This window comes from Triturus cristatus, chromosome 2_2, assembly GCF_964204655.1.
Source record: "Triturus cristatus chromosome 2_2, aTriCri1.1, whole genome shotgun sequence".
In the NCBI taxonomy this organism is placed as follows: domain Eukaryota; kingdom Metazoa; phylum Chordata; class Amphibia; order Caudata; family Salamandridae; genus Triturus; species Triturus cristatus.
Genome location: NC_140582.1, coordinates 224,900,631 through 224,926,417, shown reverse-complemented (window position 1 = coordinate 224,926,417; position 25,787 = coordinate 224,900,631). Strand labels below are relative to the sequence as shown.

Here is a 25,787-nt window from a genome sequence, read left to right as displayed (position 1 = left end):
GATTAAGCAACCTTTGAAACCCTGTTTTTGAGTTGGCTTTTGACTCTAGAATTATGTGAATATATACAGGTTGGGATTAAGTTACCCAAGAGTAGGGATTAATACATCTTTTCTCTTCTAAACAAATTCTTTACAATCTGTTCTCATAGATCATTATCTTGTTTTGACATTTGTGATCCTCTAGACATCTTTAGCTGAGTCTGTTTGCCCAGGCATTAATAGAGCCCGCCAGGTGTTGAACCACCAGTGATATGCCCTGACATTCCAGCCATGTCCAGAGACGCAGGGACTCTTTACAAAGGGTCCACAACCCCACCCCACCCTGTTTGTTGCAGTAACACATGGCGGTGGTGTTGTGCATGCAAACCTACACTAACTAGCCTTCCCTTGATAGAGGGCAGAAAGGGTTTTAATGCCAGCAGGATCGCCCGGAGCTCCAGTAGGTTAATGTGGAGTCTGGATTCCTCTGGAGACCAGAGTCCTTTGATCTCCACCTCTCCCAGATAGCCACCCCATCCCAGGAGTGACGCATCTGTCGCCACTTAGAGCTGGTTGAGATACTGAGGGGGGTCTGCCACTGATCCAATCACGGTTCCTTAACCACCACAGCAGATCTTTTGCAGTTCCCTCCAAGATCAGGACCATTTCAAAGAGATTCCCTCGATGCTGCGCCCACTGAAACTTCAGGTCCCACTACAGAGCCTGCATATGCCAGCGGGCATGTCTCGAAAGCAGGATGCAGGAGGCCATGAGGCCCAGCAGCCTCAGGGTCAGTCTCTCTGAAATCCAGGATAGAGGCTAAAACATTGGTATCATAGCCTGAATAACCTGGACTTGCCGTCGGGAGGATAGACCCAAAACTGCACCGGATCCAGAACAGCTCAGATGAAAGGGAGCATCCAAGAGGGAGTCAGGTGTGACTTCAGTATGTTGATAGTCCCCAGCGAGTTCAGGAGGTCCTCCGTAGTCTGGAGGTGGGAGACAACAGCCTAGTGCAAGCCCGCCTTTAACAGTCAGTCGTCGAGATAGGTGAAAACTGGCACTCCTGATTTCCACAGATGAGCTGCAAACACCACCATCACCTCAGTAAACACCGGAGGGGTGCTGGTAAGGCCAAATGGAAGCATGGCAAACTGAAAGTTTTTGTGGCCCACCGTGAACCACAGGTAATGCCTGTGGGCAACCAAGATGGAAATGTGGAAGCAAATGTCCTGCAAGTCCAACTCTACCTTCCAGTCATTGGGGTCCTAGGCAGTCAGGACTTGAGCAAGCGTGAGCATTTTGAACTTCTCCTTTTTGAAGAAGAAATTGAGAGCGCACAGTTCTAGGACAGGACAAAGGCCTTCGTCCTTCTTGTGCACCAGGAAGTAGCAACAACCCCAACCTACTTCTGGCATCGTCACCCTCTCCTTGAGTCCCTTTGTCAAGAGGGCGTCACTTTCTGGCAAAGCAAGGAGCTGTGGTCCTCAGTCAGCCTGTTGCAAGTGGGTGGCATGGGTGGAAGGGTAATCACAAAGGGGAGGGAGTAGCCCCTTTGGATAATCTGAAGAACCCAGCATTTCTATGTTATAGACCCGCAGTGGTGCAGGTGATGGCATATCCTGATCCTACTGGGTGCCCATGATGATAAGACGACAAACTCAAGGGGTTTGAAGGCTGCGGCTGCTGGGGGAGAGGTGGACTTGCCTGACCTCTGGCTACCCAACTCACGGGGTTTGTGGGCATCACATCATCGGCCATGCAGAGGATGGAAGCTTGTGCGCTGTGGTGGCTGGGCTGGTAAAGACGTGGCTGGAAGCCCCTTTCGTGGCCACGAATGGAGCGAAAAGCAGACTGGGCTTGACGAGGGGCCATGGAAAAGCCCTAGGACCTGACCATAGCTGTGCTATCCTTGAAGCGCTCCAGAGCTGAGACCGCCTTCACTCCGAAGAGATGGGAGCCATCAAAGGGCATTTCCATAAGCAACACTTGAACATCTCGGAAGAGCTAGTTGTTCTAAGCTGTAAGGCCACTGACGAAGAAACCGCTCTGCACAGCCAGTCAGTCGTGTCCAGCCCACGTCAAATCATGAACTTCACTGCATCTCTCCCATAAGACATAGCTTGGGAGAGTATGGCCCGGGCCCCCTACAGGACCATGAGCAGCACTTGCGCAATTGAATCCCACAGGGCATGGGAGTAATGGCCCAGAAGGGACGTGGTGTTCGCAGACCGCAGTGCCAGGCTTGTGAAAGAAAACATTTTCTTTCATAAGATATCCAGGTTCTTGGATTCCCTATCCATTAGGCTGATAGGGAAAGCGCCGGGATCTAAACTGGAGGTGGAGGCTTCGACCACCAAGCTCTCCTGGGTAGGGTTTTATATGAGGAAGTTGGGGTCCCCTGGGGTGGGGAGGTGGCGGCAGGCAATCGTCCTGTTCACCAGAGTCCTGTGCAGGGTTTCAACCAAGTCCCCAGCAGGATTTCCATGAGGCCACTCATTAAGGACAAGAAGTCAATTCCAACAAATAAGATATCTGATACAGTTGTTTTATTCTTTAAATCTTTATTTTATTTTCTTCAAAGTAGCCAGTAGCCAACGTGCTTCGTCCTATTGAAGGACTTCTTCAGGGCTCATTAGTTATCCGTTTAGTCGTGTTTGCGTCTCTTCCTCTCAACCGATCATTTAATCTTGATTCTGTAGCCCTACGGTATTGGGACCCACAGATGGAGGGGACACTGTTCTCTTTTTTGGTATGGTTTTTCGTACCCCTAAAAAGTTCAGTTGGTGCAGTAACAGCCGTAAGTGCTTTTCATCCTTGTTTTGACGACTTTAGTCAGGGGAATATTACAAGATAAAAGTCCTTGAGCGGTATACGGTCAATGAAGACCCATAGATGGTGCTGGACGAGAGGATCGTTTATTGGGGTTACGGTTCGTAAGCTATGAGAACTTTGAAGAAAAGAAAATAAAGATTTAAAGAATAAAACAACTGTATCAGATATCTTATTTGTTTGAATTGACTTCTTGTCCTTAATGAGTGCGGATCAAATTATCAATGTAATTGTCTGTTGTAGAAAGCTTTTTCTACATCATAGGAAACTAAAAGGGTCTTGTTTCCTTTGATCAGCGCAACATATGTAACAATATTCCCATAGTACAAATAAGTGCGGCATCATACCTTAGACCCTTCTTTGTAAATTATTTGGATTTCCATGAGGGCTTCATTAACAATGGGAGAAGCTGTCCAGAGAGGGTCAGTCGCGCGTAAATCACCTCCGTCAACAAGTTAGTCTTGACTGCCATTGAGGGTAGGATAAGGTCTAGGACCTCAGCCACCCTTCTCACGACCATAGCAAAAGAAGCCCCCTCCTCTATAGCCATGGTAGGGGGAGAGAGCATGTCAGTATCTGGAGAGGTGCGCAGTCTGCTGAGGTCCTCCAATTCGTTACACCAGTCCATGTTGGGGTCTAGAGGCGGGTATTCTTCAGGGTCCAGCTACCCCTCCTAGTCCTCCCCGGGTCCCAGCCTATAAGAACAGGGCTCTGACTCTGGCATTGAACACATGGCTCTAGTCAGTGCTAGAGTTCCTGTTGGACGACGCCCCTCCGGCTCTGTGTCAGGGGTGAGAATGAGGACAATGCCCCTGGTCGGCATCGGAACTGGTGCCAGAAAAGGTCCGGATCCATCCCTTGATCCAAGAGACCTGACTGGAACCGAGAGTGGAACCTCCGGCAGATAACCAATGAGGGCCCCTCCTGAACCCAAGGGCCACGAAGACACGTCAGCAGGAACAGGCAGCCCAAATATGCATGGCCTCATAGACCTCGCGGAGTTGGGTGGTGGTTGCTCCGGCTCACAGAAACTCGGGGAGGCGTGAAGCTGGTACAGGTTCAGTCTCAATCGTAGAGCCAGACCTTAAATGACCTCTCATCGGATGACTTAAAAAGACGGGGAGAAGTCAAAGAACTCTTCTGTTTCTTACTCTTCATACACTTGTGGGACTTACCCAAAGACGATTTAGAGTGTGATAAAGATCTTGGGCTCCGTGACCGATCCTGGAACCTTCATTCCGGCCGGCATCAAGACTGTTGCGGTATCACACGCTGGGCAACAAGGAGCTTGAGGGGGCATGGCGTGGCCGTTGACGCAGGTCATAGCCTTGTGGTTGTGCTCGAGGCACCAGAGGCAAACAAGTTGACAGGCGTCGCAGGATTTGAAGCCAGACTTCTTAGTTGACATCCTGACGCACCAGGAGACAAACCTTAAAGACTTGACCAAAAAGCCAAAAATGGTCAGTCAAAAATGTACTGGGGGTAGCTCTCTCCGGATCTGCGCTGACTGGTGCTGGGAGGAAAGGACTGATGTTGGTGGGGTGGCACCTATATAGGCACCGCACATGTCCCATCCGGCATGGATGACATGGATGACGCCATGTGGAGCGGAACGACGCCACCTACTGGTGCGCAGGGGTACTGCTCATTAAAAATTTCCAGATCCAGTTTGACACCTGGGGCTAATTCTAAGGTAAGGAAACTGCGGCTAGAGACAATGCAAAGCGTAAGCGTATAAAACACTTATGTGCTGTGTAAATGCAGATGCTGTTAAACCAAAATACAAGCAGTTTTGTTACCAAGATCGCAGCTAATGTGCAAGCTACTGCTCCTGCTCATTATTGCAGCATTTGAGGTCAACCTAGCTACTTCGCTTTGTCAATTTTAGCTAATATGTATGTTAAAAGTCAAATCATGAGGCTGATCACCATCTAGAGAACATAAGACCATATCTCTGACTTTCGAAATTGTTTGAGAAATGAGCAAGTACAAGCTGCTATGCATGTGTCCTCAAGGTGGAGATTGACCTGCCACAATAAAAGTTATATTTAGTAGTTCTGTAAACATTTAACTCTAACATAAGTTCATGATTCTGAAGTGTATAAACACTGATAGCCACTTTTGTTCAATGGAAATGGAAAACACCCACTGTAATTCACACAAAAAAACACTGAAAACAGGACACTTAACTCACACATTCCCATCCTGCTGATATTTTACCCGATTTTGTTCTCTGTAAGTTTGTAGCGTTTTGCAATTAAATTCATATAATATTTCGTTGCATGTTGGTACCAATATGCACCCTTTACTCCAGTAGGCAGTTTTAGTGAACAATTTTGCAGAGAGCCAATTTTTTGCTCTATGTAATTCCATAAATGTCTATGATCCTAATCTGATATAGCCTGAAAATCCTGGCATACCTGCATAAAGATGGCGGTACACTCATCCACGGTGATCACAACATATCTGTCCGTCCCACCTAACTGTTGTAAAGACTCGTTGCACCTTCTTTCTATAAACGTGACGTTGTACCTGTAGCAAAAGTAAAATAGGCACTGGCATGTGTCACTGCAGCGATGCATACGGTTTACAAATGGTTAAGGGGATCCATGGTCATAGAATCCACTTAAACATATTGGTCAATCTATTTTAATTACATTTCTCAAACATTTCAGTCTTCTACGCTTTAAAGTGAAATAAATAACTGCAAGAAGGAAATTTACTGATATGAGATATAAAGTCATTTTGATATATTAAACGAGTGATGGATGATGTACTAAATGCGTTTAATGTTAAACTAATACAGTCCCCATTAGATGTCTATAATGTTAACTGACTTGTATGAAATATTTGTATGCAAAGAAGCGAATGGAAGCATCAGGCATTGGACAATTCAACATCCCAATATGCATATTTATAGAAGTACAAAATATTCATATATCAGGGCTCTTTACAGCCTTGGCAGCCCGGGATTTAATTCCATGTTGAAGTGCATGGATTCTGCAGAAAGAAACTAGATAGAATTTTAATCAACTTTTCCGTTAATATACCACCACATTTTATGCGTCAAAGAGCCAGTTAATGAAGCAAAAACGTGCTTGATAAATAAGACTGACATGATAGAAATGTTCCAATGGAATCAATAATGTAAAAGGATGCACACTGAATGGAAACAAATTACCTGGATTTAGGAGAAATTCAAGATAGCATTTCATCACAGAAAGAGACTTTACTTAATAAAAAGGCAGCTGAGATAACCTTTCAGAGTTGAAAATGTGGCTCTATAATTTAAGAATGCTTTTGAATTTCACAAGAAAGATAAGCCACACAGGGCCCTTCAGTAACATCGTAGATACATTGGTGAAGTGAAATAACTAGTTTGGAATAGCAGACGAAATCTGCTGTGAATTAGTTTGTTTGTAAAACAATTCTACAAGGTTGTCCACATAATATATCATGTCCCAAACAGGAAAACAAAGATAACACAAAGTTTTCTGGGAGAAAACGTTCAGCATGTCAGCGACATTTATTTTTTGTTTAACAAAATTCCGCTTTGTGAGTATGCTGTTGAAGAAGAAAAAAAATCTTTGCTCAGCGGAAGAATTAAATATGGCGTTCAATCGGTAAAGCGTAAGTGCGTTAAATGAGCCACACTCGGGTGGCTTTGCTGAAGGCAAAGAGATCTCCGTCTGCTTGCTGTAGATCTCTCAGTATGGCGATTAGTCTTTTGTCAGGGCAGAAGAGAACATCCTTCTGCTGCCCAGGTGGACCAAGTACAGGATGCACTCTATGAGCACTCAAATCTGTATTAGAATCCACCAGCAAACGTTTCTCCACCATATCATGCTGGAGGAAATTCTGCTGGCCGATTCACTACCACACTATGTTGAATGAAATCCTCAACGATTGTCCTCCAGATTTAGGGGCTTATCTACAAGCCCCCTGTGCTGCCGGTACTTCACTTTTTCCCATGCTAAAAGTGACGCACTGGCAGCGCAAGGGTCTTGTAAATAAGTCCCTTAGTGTGTTCGCTGGAGAAAAATCTACAGCCAGAATTTCCTCCACCTTCCAAAGATGGTGGGAATTTAATCAGTGGAATTACTACCATACTACAATGGAGTAAATCTGGCTCAGGGTTTAGCATTTCCTTCAGAAATCAGAGGATTCTATATTAACACCTATCTCTAAGTAAAGCCCAATAGGTCAGAGCAGAAATGGAAAATCTAAGATATTTAGGGGCTTATTTACAAGCCCCTTGTGCTGCCGATACGTCACTTTTCCCCATATTAAAAGTGACACACTGGCTGCACAAGGGGCTTGTAAATAAGCCCCTTAGAGTGTTAGTGCCAAGAAGGTGTTGGATTCCTCACCAAGCGGGCCTAAATTTGCCTTGGGTTGGCCACCTTGGAGAGAACATCTCTGGTGTAAAATACAACAATTAAAATTTTCATTTGTGTTTGCCACCCTTTCTATAGCACACTGCCACATAGGTATATTTCCAGACACCAGTTGGGTGGTAACTGAATACCTTCTAATTTCTGCAGGAAAAGTTAATGCCAGAGCAAAATTTCTTCCACTGTACCATCATTATAAGAGAAGGAAATTCCACTAGTGGGAACCGCTTTGAAATTAGCACTTTCTTACTAGTAGCGTTCCTAATTATATGTCTACACATTCCCTCATCTTTAACCCTTTCAAATACACAGGACTTGCTGTGAACGATTTTTTAGCAACTCTCCATCAACTAGGCCAGGTGGCACTGTTGCAGTGTCTGGTTTGGATCTGTGAGATATCATCTTCAGAAGCAATACCGTAGGTCCGTCAATCGGTAACATCAATTACACATTGAATGTCGTGAATTCCAGAGGCTAGCATAGAAAAAAAGAAGAGCCAAGGAAAATTCATATTAAATATGCTTGAATGAACCAATGAAGAATGGCATCCCCTCAGCGTAAGGGAGGTGGGATTGGCATGAGGAATAGGAAGAAGATGTGTATCGACCAGAAATCACATCACCAAAGGTAAGTAACTTGTTTGTCTAATAGATACTCCTTCCCAGATATTCCTCATATTTACCAATCCATGAAGCAGCATCCCAGATGGAGGGGGCGGCTGAGAAAAATCTGTTAATTATAATGAATGAGAACACTGCAAGACTGCATATACAACTGCAAGTGGTTCTTCACTTTGTGTCAAGGAAGCGATAAAAATAGTGAAAGTCTAAATAAGTGCCCAAGTAGCCTCTTGGCAAGTGCACAAACACGGACTACCCCAAGGAGCAGAGATAGCAATTGTACGTTTGATTGAATGAGTACTTCACCTTCAGGAATATGGAAGCTTTTGTTTCGCTTGCACCTGATAGCCAGATGTATAAATGGCTTATCTATTCTCAATGCCTGTGTTATAAGTAAAGAAAAACCCAGGGCTCTCTTACAGACAAATCTATGCAAATGGCCCTCCTCTTCAAAAGTATGAGGAAGAATATACAAGGTTGGAAGAGCGATCTTTTGTGAAAGATGGAGATCTAAAATGACCTTTGGAAGGAAGGTTTAACTCTTAAAAACTATTCTGTACTGGTAAAATCAGGCATAAGGTGGAGAGGAAAAAACAGACTTCAACCCCCAGCCTCCAAGCTAATTTAATGCAAAAAGGAAGAAGGGCTTCACTGTAATGTTGTGTCCTAATAATTATTCCAAGGGCCACACTTACCACTGGCCCGCAATATTAAGTAAAAATAAGGAGCAGTTGGCAACGTGGAAGGTTCAAACGTTTATTAGCCACCACAGAACTCTATATAGAGGAGCCTCGTCGATCCTCACCCATCAGGTGCGCCGAGGAAGACTGCTGGCTCCTTGACAGTAACACACTTTTATACATTATCAGTACAGCATACAAAACCTTATATGTGGAAAAGTACCAGTTAGTCCTGGCGCCCCTAATGAGCTCATGCCTATTTCTAGTTTCGGTTACACATACAAAGGGTTACTATCTTTACAGAGAAGGTCGAAAGGGTGACTCCCTTCTCGTCCCAGGTCTAGAGGAATTTGCTTGATACTCCCTTTTAGCAGATGTGACCTTGCTTCTCAGCAACTCAGCCTGTCTCCTAATAAATGCATTAAAAGGGGGGAGCAGAGGGTGTGCGGAAAAGACCACGTGACTCCCAAGTGAGAGAGAGAGCCGCAATCCAAGATGGAGGCGGTTCGGTTTCTCGGCCCTTTTTGTCGTACTAAACATAATCGGGGATTTCGAACCGTTTAATGCACCATAACTAGTCAAACTATCATTAGATATACTGCGCTAATCATATCGTAATATCTTGAATACCTCAGAACGGCCCTTTTAGCGCAGCATAGCTAATAACGGGGTCAGTCTTCGAAAATACCCTCATCGATCTGCATTAAGTCATGCGTCTCCTTCTGAGCCCGCTGAGTATCTATTCTGGTTTGGACGGGCTCGGGCCTAGGGATGGATCGGCGAACTTGAGCGGCACAGTATGCACAGCAAGCAGGCCCGCACTGTAGACAAAGACAGCAGGTGAAAATGAACCCCACTATTCCTAAAAGAATCATAAATAACTTCCATCCCCAAGTGGTCACCAAATCCCAAAACCACCCGGACAAAGACCAAGTACCAGTCTCGGTGTGAATTTCTGAAGCTAGCCGATGCAGTTTCTGGATGGCTAAATGGACAGAAGGGGCGGAGTCAGGTATATATACACAACAGGAACTGCCGATGACTCTACAAGCTCCTCCGCGATCAGCTAGGATTACATCTAAAACAAGACGATTTTGAAGGGTCACAAGCCGGGTCGCCTGGAGCTCCACTGTGATATTAGTTAATATTCCTGCAGTAGTATTAACCACCCCTTCCACCCCTCTAGATAGCCTCCTAATTTCTTTACTAGTGAGGATGGGTCCCCATATGGGCAACACCCCTTTTATGATATCAACGAAGTGTTGGGCTGGAGTGTCAGTCTGGTCAGTGGCATCATTACTGGCGGCTTCAGCTTTCAGGCTCCGCCGATTTAAGGAATGAGACTTATGATAATCAGAAGGAGCTATGTAGACCGGTGGGTAAAGAAAAGATAAGTAACACCTACCCGCCCATCCTCTGGGTAGCCAAGTGTATGCGTTTTCACCGCACACAAAATAAACATTGGGAGGGGTGAGCGTTGGGGGACTACTGAACGTCTGCAGTCTATAAGTGTAATTACATCTACTATAACCTACAAATAAATGTCCAGTACCCTGCACGCAGAAGGAGGAGGATGTATTCAGTACCGGGACCGGAATGATTTTCTCATCTGAGACATTTCGCTCCTGGAAATACTTGAAATACTCAGTAAAGTTAAAGGTCATGAAATCCAAAACTTCATCCCTCAACCAGGTATCATTTTCATGATCAGTGTACACGTTCATGCAGGCGGTAGGGTCAAGGGTACCATCCGTTCCCTCAGCATTAGGAGTAAAACCTTGGTGTTTCTCTATATAGGCTAGAATCAAGGCATAATCCTTCTCTGAGAATCGACGTTCATCTATAGTGTAGTGTTCATATAGCATGGATAACATTTTGAACCAGGCTTCGCAACTACCTAAATAAGATAAGGGCATTGATATAAACAAATCTTGCTTATGCATCACTGACGGGAGGAGACCACAGACCCAACAATCAGTAACATTCGTGGAACTATGAGTCTGGTGCAGCATCTCAATGAAGGCATTATGTACATATGTCTGTCGGTGCCTTTCCTTATGAGGGGCAAAGGTCTGGAAATGATGTTCCTTAGGAGCAGGGGTAGACACTATCAAGGTGTGTACAGGATGGCGGAACTCTAGATATATAAACAAACCTAAGCATGGTACAAATGATAAAATCAGTATAGAAATGAAAACAATTTTAACACGCAAACTCCATGTGGAGAACATTGGCAAATGCGGGGGAATGGTACAGGGTACTATGGGACGCCCTTCTTCAGGGACAAAACGAGCAAAAGGGTACATTTTCTCACTAAAAGTCCAATATAATCTCGGGAAAAGGGGGCTACAAGCAGTCCGACCTGCCGGAGGGTGCTTCTTTCCTGTGTCCGTATAGAGCCTCACAGGCAGACTCCTATCGTTCAGAGAAACCAAAAAGGTAAAAAGATAAAAACTTCTCGCGTTGGGGTCGCACTTGACGCAACCCTTGTTGAAAAGAAACTCCACCTGGGCCCCCACCAACCGATCAATGTCTCTATCTTCGTTCTGAACAGAGCTTTACTGAAAGTTCCATGCTCTCAACGAGTTCAGTCCAGTGTTCTACCAATCCTCAGGTCTTTGCCGAGGCCTCCAACTTCACTCGCCAAGGCTAGACCTGGGATTCTCTATTTCCGGGGCCGCAGGTGATATCGATCCCGACCAGGGGTTTCAGGATTCACAAACAAAACGGGCACAGTGGGGTCAGACGAGGAGCTGGGCTCCTGACCAGATGCCTCGCTTTGAGTAATTGGGTGGCCACAAAAAGGGGTTTCCAAGCTCACAGCACTCTCCCCTCGCCCGTCAACCTCTCTGCGGGTGTCCAGGGAACGTGGATCTCTAGTGCTGGGTTCGACCTGAGTCGGCAGGCCTTCCTCCTGGTCAAGCTGCTCCCTTGGCAATGGGAGAGGAACTCACTTAAGATGGGAGATATGGATCCAGCGCTGCTTCCCCTCGACTTTCACCGCCGTTCGCGTGGCCAGGAGCACCTGGTACGGCCGGGACCAGCGTGGATCCAAACTCGACTTTCGTTGGTAGTTTCGAACCAAGACCCACTGTGAGGTATTCAAGATATTACGATATGATTAGCGCAGTACATCTAATGATAGTTTGACTAGTTATGGTGTATTAAACGGTTCGAAATCCCCGATTATGTTTAGTACGACAAAAAGGGCCGAGAAACCGAACCGCCTCCATCTTGGATTGCGGCTCTCTCTCTCACTTGGGAGTCACGTGGTCTTTTCCGCACACCCTCTGCTTTCCCCTTTCCTTGCATTTAATTAGGAGACAGGCTGAGTTGCTGAGAAGCAAGGTCACATCTGCTAAAAGGGAGTATCAGGCAAATTCCTCTAGACCTGGTACGTGAAGGGAGTCACCCTTTCGACCTTCTCTGTAAAGATAGTAACCCTTTGTATGTGTAGCCGAAACTAGAAATAGGCATGAGCTCATTAGGGGCGCCAGGACTAACTGGTACTTTTCCACATATAAGGTTTTGTATGCTGTACTGATAATGTATAAAAGTGTGTTACTGTCAAGGAGCCAGCAGTCTTCCTCGGCGCACCTGATGGGTGAGGATCAACGAGGCTCCTCTATATAGAGTTCTGTGGTGGCTAATAAACGTTTGAACCTTCCACGTTGCCAACTGCTCCTTCTTGCATAATATTGCGGGCCAATGGTAAGTGTGGCCCTTGGAATAATTATTTGGACACAACAGTTGGCGACCACGAAGGGACCCCGTGAAAGGGTCTTCCCCCCCGTATTCGGGTGGTGGGGTTGGGGGCGTCCTGACCGGTTGGCGGGAGAGGAGCCTGAGGATTTCTCCCACCCTGCATGACTTTTCGGTACGTCCCCTGCTGCTAGTTACCCTTCACCGGGGTCCTACGGGCTTAACCCAGAGACTGGATTGATTTGGTCGGGAGGAGTTGGCAGCGGAGAACGAACTTTCGTATCTGGGTGCACCCGGTGAGTATTGATTTGATTTGACGCACGCGTTGTAAACGGTGCATTATTGGTTAAGGCACGCGTTGAAGGCGGTGTGCTATTCGATTGATTTGAGAGCATTATGCATTTTTGATTTTGAACACGGATTGCATTTGTTTGAAGCTCGCGCTGGACAGCGGTGCATTGATTTGAAGGCACGCACCGGAGGGTGGTGTCTTGCTTGATCGGGTTAGCATTACCGTGGTTTGACTCGAAGTACGTACAGGTTGTATTTGATTTGAGTAAAAACGGCGCGCCGAAGGATTATAAAACAGATTGTGCGTGGAAGGACCCGCGACCTAGACTGGGTAGCCACAGGGCATACTCCTGACGGGGCAAGTCCTCGTTGGGGGCTGGTCTTAGTGGTGAGCCAGGAGGGTGGCCGGAATCCCGCGTGCAGTTTGGTGTTTGGACTGTGAACCAGAGTCGACGGACTTGGTTCTCTGATACTGATTGTATGTTGTGTATGATTCGTGTTGATTGTTGTTTGTGTATACACGTCTGAAAACTAACAAAAATGTCTTGTTTTAGTAAATTGAATTGTTTTGGCTGCTGCTGTCGAACAAGTGACTCCAGACTAGCTGAGAGCCAACCTGCCCCGCCGGAGGGCAGTCCTAGCCATTTAATGTATGTCAAACATGGGATCTCTCCGTTGTTGTTTTGCACTCTGTGGCATAAGTATACCAAGGGCAATGAGGAGTTACGCTGGCCCAAAACGGGTTCATTTGATGAGAAGAAAATTGCGTTCCTACAGGAACAGCTGTTTTCTAGGCGAAGTAGGCAGGCCATGTTTGACGCTCTAATTGCATGGCAGAAGGAGGCCAAACAACGGCGAATGAGGGAAGAGAAAGTAGCCAGAGCCAAGGCAGGACAGAATGTTACTCAGAAAGCTATGGCCTATGACCGAGACAGAGTAGAAAAGGGATTGGATTGCATGAATCGCGAATTTCGATTAAAGGTTGATAAGAGCTATGTGACCCGCCCGAATGCAGAAGATGAAATAGAGGATTTATTGGACACCAGGCCACCACCCCCTTATGTACCGCAGAGGATATATCCGGAGGTATCAGGGGCCTCGGCCCCGGCTCCAAATATGTCTCTGGGGGCCTCGGCTTCGGCTCCCCCGGCCACTACTACCCCTCCCTCCCTGCCGAACCTCTCCCGGTTACCGACATCTGTGTCTGAAGTTATGGCCATGCTGCCTAATTTATTGACGGCAGCTGCAGCCGGGACCCCTCAGCTGTCGCCGGGGTCAATGCCTTCCCCTTCTGTTCTGCCCTCCTCCTCCGCCAGTACCACGCCAGTAACAGCTGTGACTACTCCGATACGTCCGGCCAGTCTAACCGAGGGTAGGAAGTTGTTCACTCGTTCGGCCTTGGGAACGGAAGAAAGGGAAACTATTGCTACACAAGCATCCCAGTGGATGCGACATCCCATTTATACGCTTGCCGATATTTGGAGTACTATGAAAGACTACGAACCGGTGATGCAACAGCATGCTCTGGAGCATATGGCCAACCGTCTTATTTCTGTGTGGGAACAGGTACACCAGGAAGGGAAGGCTCCGGCTATATTATATGATATTCTTGATCAGGTCCATAAATCTCAGTTGACACCGGAGGAGGTGTATGGGAAGGTGCAGACTTTGGTCTCTTATAGAACTCGTTTGCAGTCTGCCACTCCCGCCGGATTCTCCCAGTTCCCTATGCGAGAAGTGCACCCCATCTTCCATCCAGAAGTTGCCGCAGTAGTGGATGCCCACGGTGTCGTTACCCGTCCGGGGATAGACGCCCGGTTCCAGGAACAATGGGTCTATACCCCCTGGAAGCGGAGTGAGGTACTATCCCTAAAAAGCCAGTTGCCAGATCCTAGAAAGAACCCCACCGCATATTACAAGGAACTGACCGAGGCCGCCACGTCAGCAGTAATGACGTTGGCAGATATTGAATTATTCTTTGCCTTATTAGTACCAGTGGACATTTGGCGCCAGGTACATGACCAGGACCATGTTACGGAATTTGGTGGGACATGGGATCAACTGAGAACCTGGGATAGAGATCGTAAACCAGGGAACAAGCCCCGACCTGAGATACTGATTTTGCCTGAGAGAATAATAACTTATATTCATTCGCTGATCCCGCCCAGGAAAGTAGATTGGGACAAGCTGACGGCCTGTAAGCAAAAGAAGGACGAGAGTGTCTCCGATTTTTTCACAAGGTTTGAGGGAGTGTTCATTGACTTCAGCGGACAGGACCTGGCAACGGAGGGGGGTGTACGTTTATTTGTTAATAGATTTGTAACCAATTTGCTACCTGAGGTATCGGCCCGGTTACAGGCAGCTGAGAGTACCTGGACGACCACCACGCCCTCCACGATACTAAGCATGGCTCAGTATTATGAGCATCGGGAGAATGAGAGCAAGGATAAGACAGAAAGAAAATCGAAAGAGTTGAAAACACGAGTGTTACTGCAGCAAGTGGAGAGGGGTAGAGGAAGAGGACGAGGGTTGCAGAATTTCGCTCCAAGAGGGGCGGGACCGACGCAAACAGCTGGGCGAACAGATCTGGGCATAAATCAATGTGCTTTTTGCAAAGAGGAGGGGCATTGGAGAGCACAGTGTCCGTTGCTGTATGAACAGAATACTGCTTCAAGGGGTCGTGGACGGGGAAGGATGAGTGGGCATCGAGGTGGATACACGAGACAAGAACAGGCAGCCCGAGGTGAGAACAGTCAGAATTATTTCGACCAAAGCCAGGGTAAACAGTACTACAATGACGGACGTGTAACGGACGAAGACACCGGGTATACTCAAGCATAGGACAGCCAAGGGCAGAGTAAGGGGCATGTGTCAATCCCGATAGATCAAGCTGGACCTTATGTCCATGCACGATTGTTGGATGCATCAGGTAAGTTTTTGGTTGACACAGGGGCTATGAACAGTTCTGTTTCACGTGCCCTGGTCCCGGGGGCCGCTCTGTCTGGCCAGACTAATGTGTCCGTGGGGTTCTCTGGAACTCCGGTGGTGAGCCCCATTTCTAAGCCACTTTCCCTTACTCTGGGACCGGTTACGATAGAATCGCCTTTCCTCCTCACCTCCCAGTGTGGGGAAAATCTCCTGGGTATGGATATGTTAAAAAGATTGCATGCCCGCATCTATTGCTCCCCCGATGGAGTTTACCTGACCATTCGGAATACCTCTAACCCCTCCATTCAATGTTTTTCAAAAACGGACTCACTACCTCTTGAGCTTGCACAACTCCCGAGGGATCTTTGGGCCCTGGGGGACACTGACGTAGGATTCCTACAAATTCCCCCGGTGTCCATCACCCTGAAACAGAATGCCAAATTGCCGAGGATCCCACAGTACAAAATAGCCCCCGCAGGGGAACGCGCTTTACTGGCCATTATTTCTGATTTGATTAGAACCGGGGTGGTGGAGGAAACGACTTCCAATATCTGCAACAGTCCCATTCTTCCGATTCTTAAACGAGCCCCCGTACCCCAGTCCCCTGATTATGCTGATACCTACCGATTTGTGATTGATTTGCGAGAGATTAACAAGATTGTGGTACCCCAATATCCGGTGGTACCAGACATTAATTCCATTTTGACCATGATTCCTCCCACTGCAACATTTTTCTCGGTGATTGATTTGAAGAATGCCTTCTTTAGTATTCCCATACATCCGGATAGCAGACATTTGTTCGGTTTCTCATTGGGGGGCCGCAGCTTTAGATTCTGTTGCGCCCCCCAGGGGTATACCGAAAGCCCTAGTATCTACAGCCAAGCCCTAAAAAGAGTATTGGATTCTTTACAATTGCCGCCAGGTAATGTTCTATTGCAGTATGTTGACGACCCTCTTGTGGCCTCTGATACAGAACATGGTTGCCGCGATGCCACGGTTACTTTGCTACGGCATTTGGCCACTCATGGTAACAAGGTGTCGCTCTCTAAATTTCAATATTGTCGACCGGAGGTGACCTATCTTGGTCATCTCCTGTCGAAGGAGGGAAGACGGTTGACTTCTGAGCGCATCGCAACCATAACTAACATGCCCGTTCCTCGCACGCAACGTGATGTCCGCGCTTTGCTTGGTATAACCTCCTACTGTCGCCAATGGATTGCTAACTATTCTCTCTTGACTAAGCCTTTCCTGTATCTAACTACGAAGGATGTGCATGAGCCTTTACCTTGGACCGATGAATGCCAGACTGCTTTTTCCGCCCTGAAAACTGCTCTTTGCTCTGCTCCTGTGCTTGGCACCCCTGACTACCAGAAACCTTTTGTGCTCTACGTGCATGAGGTGGACGGTTGTTCTCTTTCAGTGTTGACACAAGACTTTGGTGGTAAGCAAAGGCCTTGTGCATATTTCTCGGCGGTTTTGGACAATGTCGCCAGAGCACTTCCCAGTTGTCTGAGGGCTGCAGCGGCAGTGGCCGTAGCGATCAGACAATCGGAAGGGCTAGTCCTGAATACGGATCTGACAGTGATGGTGCCTCATGCTGTGGACGTATTATTAAACAGGACACAGACGCAGCATTTAACTAGTGCGCGTCTTACAGGGTACGAATTGACCCTGTTTGCACCTCATATAACGATCAAACGATGTGTCAACTTGAACCCTGTCACGTTGTTGCCCCTCCCTTCGGGAGATGGTGGACAAGACATACATGATTGTATCTTTCGAACTGAAGAAGAAACCAAGGGCCGGATAGATCTAACTGACACCCCACTATCTGATGCCCAAGGAGAATTGTATGTTGATGGGTCTTGTTTTAGATTACCGGATGGTACGACAGCTGCGGCTTATGCGATCACTACCCTGCAAATGGTAGTCGAGGCAGCAAAGATACCATACCGGTCGGCCCAGGCGGCCGAATTGGTTGCATTATTCAGGGCCTGCGAGTTGAGGAAAGGTTTGAGGCTAAATGTCTACACCGATAGCCAGTATGCGTTCGGTGTAGCACATAGCTTCGGGAGGTTATGGGCGGAAAGAGGATTCTTGACATCTCATGGCGAAAAGATAAAGAATGGACCATTAGTTGACCGATTACTGGCTGCATTAACATTGCCTAAAACCCTGGCCATAGTCAAATGCAGTGCACACAAGGTTATAGTTGATGATGTAGGGAGGGGAAATTTCTTTGCGGATAGAATCGCCAAAGAAACAGCCCAGTCTGACACCACTTCCATGTTTGTAGTGACAAGAATGATAGAAGCAGGGGTTTTTAACAACACCATAGACAGTGTGAAAGAGCTACAAAAGGAGGTGACCCCGGAAGAACTGACATACTGGCAAGAACAGGTGGGGAGGCTTGATGAGAATGGATGTTGGACTGACTTGTCAGAGAGGTCTAGATGGTTACTGCCAAACGCATTTGTAAATGCAGTAGTAACTATGGCGCACGGACCTTCACATGTAGGGGTTCAGGGCATCTGTGCCACATTGGATCCTGTCTGGTATAATGTTAATATCCATAAGACAGCTAGGAACTTGGTTCAGCATTGTATGATTTGTCTCCAGCATAATCCTGGGGTTAGCATTCCCGTCTTGGCGGGTAATTTTGCGCCGCCCACCCTGCCTTTTGAAGTACTTCAAATGGATTACATACAGCTAGAGCGAGTTAACAATCTGAAATACGTGCTGGTGGTGATTTGTACTTTAAGTAAATGGGTGGAGGCGTATCACACAAAGGAAAATACTGCCCTGGCAACCGCGAAAGCTCTGGTAAAAGAGTTTTTCCCTCGATATGGGTTGCCACGGGTGATTTGGAGTGACAGCGGGACACATTTTAATGCTAACTTAGTTAAGTATGTATGCAAGGGTCTGTCCATTCAGCAGAAGTTTCACGCAGCCCGACATCCCCAGTCAGCGGGTCTGGTTGAGAAATATAATGGGATTCTGAAATTGAAACTGGCTAAACTTCAGGACACAACAGGATTAAAATGGCCTGATCTCCTGCCCCTGGCCCTGTTGTCCGTAAGAACTACTCCCCATTCCCGGAGCGGTATCTCCCCTTATGAAGTAATTTTTGGCAGACCTGCCAACGTGTGGGGAGTACCCCGGCCCAAATCCTTCAGGGACATCGACCATCCTATGTTGACTGATTATTTGTATGCTTTGACTAAAGATCTCCATTCCATTCATCAACAGATATCTGCCGTACTGCAGCCCCTGCCGGAGGGACCTGGACACAGCGTGGAACCTGGACAGTGGGTCTTGGTTCGAAACTACCAACGAAAATCGAGTTTGGATCCGCGCTGGTCCCGACCGTACCAGGTGCTCCTGGCGACGCGAACGGCGGTGAAAGTCGAGGGGAAGCAGCGCTGGATCCATATCTCCCATCTTAAGCGAGTTCCTCTCCCATTGCCAAGGGAGCAGCTTGACCAGGAGGAAGGCCTGCCAACTCAGGGCGAACCCAGCACTAGAGAACGACTTTCCCTGGACACCCGCAGAGAGGTTGACGGGCGAGGGGAGAGTGCTGTGAGCCTGGAAGACCCTTTTTGCGGCCACCCAATTGCTCAAAGCGAGGCATCTGGTCGGGATCCCAGCTCCTCGTCTGACCCCACTGTGCCCGTTTTGTTTGTGAATCCTGAAACCCCTGGTCGGGATCGATATCACCTGCGGCCCCGGAAATAGGGAATCCCAGGTCTAGCCTTGGCGAGTGAAGTTGGAGGCCTCGGCAAAAGACCTGGGGATTGGTAGAACACTGGACTGAACTCGTTGAGAGCATGGAACTTTCAGTAAAGCTCTGTTCAGAACGAAGGTAGAGACATTGGTCGGTTGGTGAGGGCCCAGGTGGAGTTGCCTTTCAACAAGGGTTGCGTCAAGTGCGACCCCAACGCGAGAAGTTTTTATCTTTTCCCTTTTGGTTTCTCTGAACAATAGGAGTCTGCCTGTGAGGCTCAATACGGACAGAGGAAAGAAGCACCCTCCGGCAGGTCGGACTGCTTGTAGCCCTTTTTCCCGAGATTATATTGGACTTTTAGTGAGAAAATGTACCCTTTTGCTCGTTTTGTCCCTGAAGAAGGGCGCCCCATAGTACCCCGTACCATTCCCCCGCATTTGCCAATGTTCTCCTCATGGAGCTTGCGTGTTAAAATTGTTTTCATTTCTATATTGATTGTATCATTTGTACTATGCTTAGGTTTGTTTATATATCTAGAGTTTCGCCATCCTGTGCACACCTTGATAGTGTCTACCCCTGCTCCTAAGGAACATCATTTCCAGACTTTTGCCCCCCATAAGGAGAGACACCGACAGACATATGTACATAATGCCTTCATTGAGATGCTACACCAGACTCATAGTTCCACAAATGTTACTGATTGTTGGGTCTGTGGTCTTCTCCCGTCAGTGATGCATAAGCAAGATTTGTTCATATCAATGCCCTTGTCTTATCTAGGTAGTTGCGAAGCCTGGTTCAAAATGTTATCCATGCTATATGAACACTACACTATAGATGAACGTCGATTCTCAGAGAAGGATTATGCCTTGATTTTAGCCTATATAGAGACACACCAAGGTTTTACTCCTAATGCTGAGGGGACGGATGGTACCCTTGATCCTACCGCCTGTATGAACGTATACACTGATCATGAGAATGATACCTGGTTGAGGGATGAAGTGTTGGATTTCATGACTTTTAACTTTACTGAGTATTTCAAGTATTTCCAGGAACGAAATGTCTCAGATGAGAAGATCATTCCGGTCCCGGTATTGAATACGTCCTCCTCCTTCTGCGTGCAGGGTACTGGACATTTATCCGTAGGATATAGTAGATGTAATTACACTTATAAACTACAGACTTTCAGTAGTCCCCCAACACTCACCCCTCCCAATGTTTATTTTGTGTGCGGTGAAAATGCATACACTTGGCTACCCAGAGGATGGGCAGGTCGATGTTACTTATCTTTTCTTTACCCACCGGTCTACATAGCTCCTTCTGATTATCATAAATCTCATTCCTTAAATCGGCGGAGCCTAAAGGCCGAAGCCACCAGTAATGATGCCACTGACCAGACTGATACTCCAGCCCAACACTTCGTTGACATCATAAAAGGGGCGTTGCCCATATGGGGACCCATCCTCAATAGTAAAGAAGTTAGGAGGCTATCTAGAGTGGTAGAAGGGGTGGTTAATACTACTGCAGGAATATTAACTAATATCACTGTGGAGCTCCAGGCGACCCGGCTTGTGACCCTCCAAAATCGTCTTGTTTTAGATGTTATCCTAGCTGATCGCGGAGGAGCTTGTAGAGTCATCGGCAGCTCCTGTTGTGTATATATACCTGACTCCGCCCCTTCTGTCCATTTAGCCATTCAGAAGCTGCATCGGCTAGCTTCAGAAATTCACACCGAGACTGGTACTTGGTCTTTGTCCGGGTGGTTTTGGGATTTGGTGACCACCTGGGGATGGAAGTTATTTATGATTCTTTTAGGAATAGTGGGGTTCATTTTCACCTGCTGTCTTTGTCTACAGTGCGGGCCTGCTTGCTGTGCATACTGTGCCGCTCAAGTTCGTCGATCCATCCCTAGGCCCGAGCCCGTCCAAACCAGAATAGATACTCAGCGGGCTCAGAAGGAGACGCATGACTTAATGCAGATCGATGAGGGTATTTTCGAAGACTGACCCCGTTATTAGCTATGCTGCGCTAAAAGGGCCATTCTGAGGTATTCAAGATATTACAATATGATTAGCGCAGTATATCTAATGATAGTTTGACTAGTTATGGTGTATTAAACGGTTCGAAATCCCCGATTATGTTTAGTACGACAAAAAGGGCCGAGAAACCGAACCGCCTCCATCTTGGATTGCGGCTCTCTCTCTCACTTGGGAGTCACGTGGTCTTTTCCGCACACCCTCTGCTTTCCCCTTTCCTTGCATTTAATTAGGAGACAGGCTGAGATGCTGAGAAGCAAGGTCACATCTGCTAAAAGGGAGTATCAGGCAAATTCCTCTAGACCTGGGACGTGAAGGGAGTCACCCTTTCGACCTTCTCTGTAAAGATAGTAACCCTTTGTATGTGTAGCCGAAACTAGAAATAGGCATGAGCTCATTAGGGGCGCCAGGACTAACTGGTACTTTTCCACATATAAGGTTTTGTATGCTGTACTGATAATGTATAAAAGTGTGTTACTGTCAAGGAGCCAGCAGTCTTTCTCGGCGCACCTGATGGGTGAGGATCGACGAGGCTCCTCTATATAGAGTTCTGTGGTGGCTAATAAACGTTTGAACCTTCCACGTTGCCAACTGCTCCTTCTTGCATAATATTGCGGGCCAATGGTAAGTGTGGCCCTTGGAATAATTATTTGGACACAACAACTGTCCAGGTTCTACGCTGTGTCCAGGACCCTCCGGCAGGGGCTGCAGTACGGCAGATATCTGTTGATGAATGGAATGGAGATCTTTAGTCAAAGCATACAAATAGTCAGTCAACATAGGATGGTCAATGTCCCTGAAGGATTTGGGCCGGGGTACTCCCCACACGTTGGCAGGTCTGCCAAAAATTACTTCATAAGGGGAGATACCGCTCCGGGAATGGGGAGTAGTTCTCACGGACAACAGGGCCAGGGGCAGGAGATCAGGCCATTTTAATCCTGTCGTGTCCTGAAGTTTAGCCAGTTTCAACTTCAGAATCCCATTATATTTCTCAACCAGGCCCGCTGACTAAGGATGTCGGGCTGCGTGAAACTTCTGCTGGATGGACAGACCCTTGCATACATACTTAACTAAGTTAGCATTAAAATGTGTCCCGTTGTCACTCCAAATCACCCGTGGCAACCCATATCGAGGAAAAAACTCTTTTACCAGAGCTTTCGCAGTTGCCAGGGCAGTATTTTCCTTTGTGGGATACGCCTCCACCCATTTACTAAAAGTACAAATCACCACTAGCACGTATTTCAGATTGTTAACTCGCTCTAGCTGTATGTAATCCATTTGGAGTACTTCAAAAGGCAGAGTGGGTGGCGCAAAATTACCCGCCAGGACGGGAATACTAACCCCAGGATTATGCTGGAGACAAATCATGCAGTGCTGGACCAAGTTCCTAGCCGTCTTATGGATATTAACATTATACCAGACAGGATCCAATGTTGCACAGATGCCCTGAACTCCCACATGCGAAGGTCCGTGTGCCATGGTTACTACCGCATTTACAAATGCGTTTGGCAGTAACCATCGACATCTCTCTGACAAGTCAGTCCAACATCCATTCTCATCAAGCCTCCCCACCTGTTCTCGCCAGTATGTCAATTCTTCCGGGGTCACTTCCTTTTGTAGCTCTTTCACACTATCTATGGTGTTGTTAAAAACCCCTGCTTCTATCATTCTTGTTACTACAAACATGGAAGTGGTGTCAGACTGGGCTGTTTCCTTGGCGATTCTATCCGCAAAGAAATTTCCCCTCCCCACATCATCAACTATAACCTTGTGTGCACTGCATTTGACTATGGCCAAGGTCTTAGGCAATGTTAATGCGGCTAGTAATCGTTCAACTAATGGTCCATTCTTTATTTTCTCGCCATGAGATGTCAAGAATCCTCTTTCCGCCCATAACCTCCCGAAGCTATGTGCTACACCGAACGCGTACTGGCTATCGGTGTAGACATTTAGCCTTAAGCCTTTCCCCAACTCGCAGGCCCTGAATAATGCAACCAATTCGGCCGCCTGGGCCGACCGGTATGGTATCTTTGCTGCCTCGACTACCGTTTGCAGGGTAGTGATCGCATAAGCTGCAGCTGTCGTACCATCCGGTAATCTAAAACAGGACCCATCAACGTACAATTCTCCTTGGGCATCAGATAGTGGGGTGTCAGTTAGATCTATCCGGCCCTTGGTTTCTTCTTCAGTTCGAAAGATACAATCATGTATGTCTTGTCCACTGTCTCCCGAAGGGAGGGGTAACAACGTGGCAGGGTTCAAATTAACACATCTTTTGATCGTTATATGAGGTGCAAACAGGGTCAATTCGTACCCTGTAAGACGCGCACTAGTTAAGTGCTGCGTCTGTGTCCTGTTTAATAATACGTCCACAGCATGAGGCACCATCACTGTCAGATCCGTATTCAGGACTAGCCCTTCCGATTGTCTGATTGCTATAGCCACTGCCGCTGCAGCCCTCAGACAACTGGGAAGTGCTCTGGCGACATTGTCCAAAACCGCCGAGAAATATGCACAAGGCCTTTGCTTACCACCAAAGTCTTGTGTCAACACTGAAAGAGAACAACCGTCCACCTCATGCACGTAGAGCACAAAAGGTTTCCGGTAGTCAGGGGTGCCAAGCACAGGAGCAGAGCAAAGAGCAGTTTTCAGAGCGAAAAAGGCAGTCTGGCATTCATCAGTCCAAGGTAAAGGTTCATGCACATCCTTCGTAGTTAGATACAGGAAAGGTTTAGTCAAGAGGGAATAGTTAGCCATCCATTGGCGACAGTAGGAGGTTATACCAAGCAAAGCGCGGACATCACGTTGCGTGCGAGGAACAGGCATGTTAGTTATGGTTGCGATGCGCTCAGAAGTCAACCGTCTTCCCTCCTTCGACAGGAGATGACCGAGATAGGTCACCTCCGGTCGACAATATTGAAATTTAGAGAGCGACACCTTGTTACCATGCGTAGCCAAATGCTGTAGCAGGGTAACCGTGGCATTGCGGCAACCATGTTCTGAATCAGAGGCCACAAGGAGGTCGTCGACATACTGCAATAGGACATTTCCTGGCGGCAATCGTAAAGAATCCAATACTCTCTTTAGGGCTTGGCTGTAGATACTAGGACTTTCGGTATACCCCTGGGGGGCGCGACAGAATCTAAAGCTGCGGCCCCCCAATGAGAAACCAAACAAATGTCTACTATCTGGATGTATGGGAATACTAAAGAAAGCATTCTTTAAATCAACCACCGAGAAAAATGTTGCAGTGGGAGGAATCATGGTCAAAATGGAATTAATGTCTGGTACCACAGGATATTGGGGTACCACAATCTTATTAATCTCTCGCAGGTCAATCACAAATCGATAGGTATCAGCATAATCAGGGGACTGGGGTACAGGGGCTCGTTTAAGAATCGGAAGAATAGGGCTGTTGCAGATGTTGGAAGTCGTTTCCTCCACCACCCCTGTTTTAATCAGATCAGAAATAATGGCCAGTAAAGCGCGTTCCCCCTCGGGGGCTATTTTGTACTGTGGGATCCTCGGCAATTTGGCATTCTGTTTCAAAGTGATGGACACCGGGGGGATTTGTAGGAACCCTACGTCAGTGTCCCCCAGGGCCCAAAGATCCCTCGGGAGTTTTGCAAGCTCAGGGGGTAAGGAGTCCGTTTTTGAAAAACATTGAATGGAGGGGATAGAGGTATTCCTAATGGTCAGGTAAACTCCATCGGGGGAGCAAAAGATGCGGGCATGCAGTCTTTTTAATATATCCATACCCAGGAGATTTTCCCCACACTGGGAGGTGAGGAGGAAAGGCGATTCTATCGTTACCGGCCCCAGAGTAAGGGAAAGTGGCTTAGAAATGGGGCTCACCACCGGAGTTCCAGAGAACCCCACGGACACATTAGTCTGGCCAGACAGAGCGGCCCCCGGGACCAGGGCACGTGAAACAGAACTGTTCATAGCCCCTGTGTCAACCAAAAACTTACCTGATGCATCCAGTACTTGTGCATGGACATAAGGTCCAGCTTGATCTATCGGGATTGACACATGCCCCTTACTCTGCCCTTGGCTGTCCTATGCTTCAGTATATCCGGAGCCTTCGTCCGTCACACGTCCGTCATGGTAGTACTGCTTACCTTGGCTTTGATCAAAATAATTCTGACTATTCTCACCTCGGGCTGCTTGTTCTTGTCTCGTGTATCCACCTCGGTGCCCACTCATTCTTCCCCGTCCACGACCTCGTGAAGCAGTATTCTGCTCATACAACAACGGGCACTGTGCTCTCCAATGCCCCTCCTCTTTACAGAAAGCACATTGATTTATGCCTAGATCCGTTCGCCCAGCCGTTTGCGTCGGTCCCGCCCCTCTTGGAACGAAATTCTGCAACCCTCGTCCTCTTCCTCTACCCCTCTCCACTTGCTGCAGTAACACTCTAGTTTTCAAATCTTTCGACTTTCTTTCTGTCTTATCCTTGCTCTCATTTTCCCGATGCTCATAATACTGAGCCATGCTTAGTATTGTGGAAGGCGTGGTGGTCGTCCAGGTACTCTCAGCTGCCTGCAACCGGGCCGATACCTCAGGTAGCAGATTGGTTACGAATCTATTGACAAATAAGCGCA

The 25,787-nt window shown here is 47.3% G+C and overlaps 1 protein-coding gene across 1 annotated transcript in view; it reads right to left on the bottom strand.

Moving 5' to 3' along the window:
• Nucleotides 1–25,787, bottom strand: part of SHOC1 (shortage in chiasmata 1) — a 1,571,389-nt gene that overhangs the window by 423,318 nt on the left and 1,122,284 nt on the right. Inside the window, exon 22 of the mRNA XM_085643056.1 lies at nt 5,232–5,343. Within this exon, the coding sequence (XP_085499182.1) occupies nt 5,232–5,343 (112 nt within the window). The remainder of the gene's footprint in view (nt 1–5,231; nt 5,344–25,787) is intronic.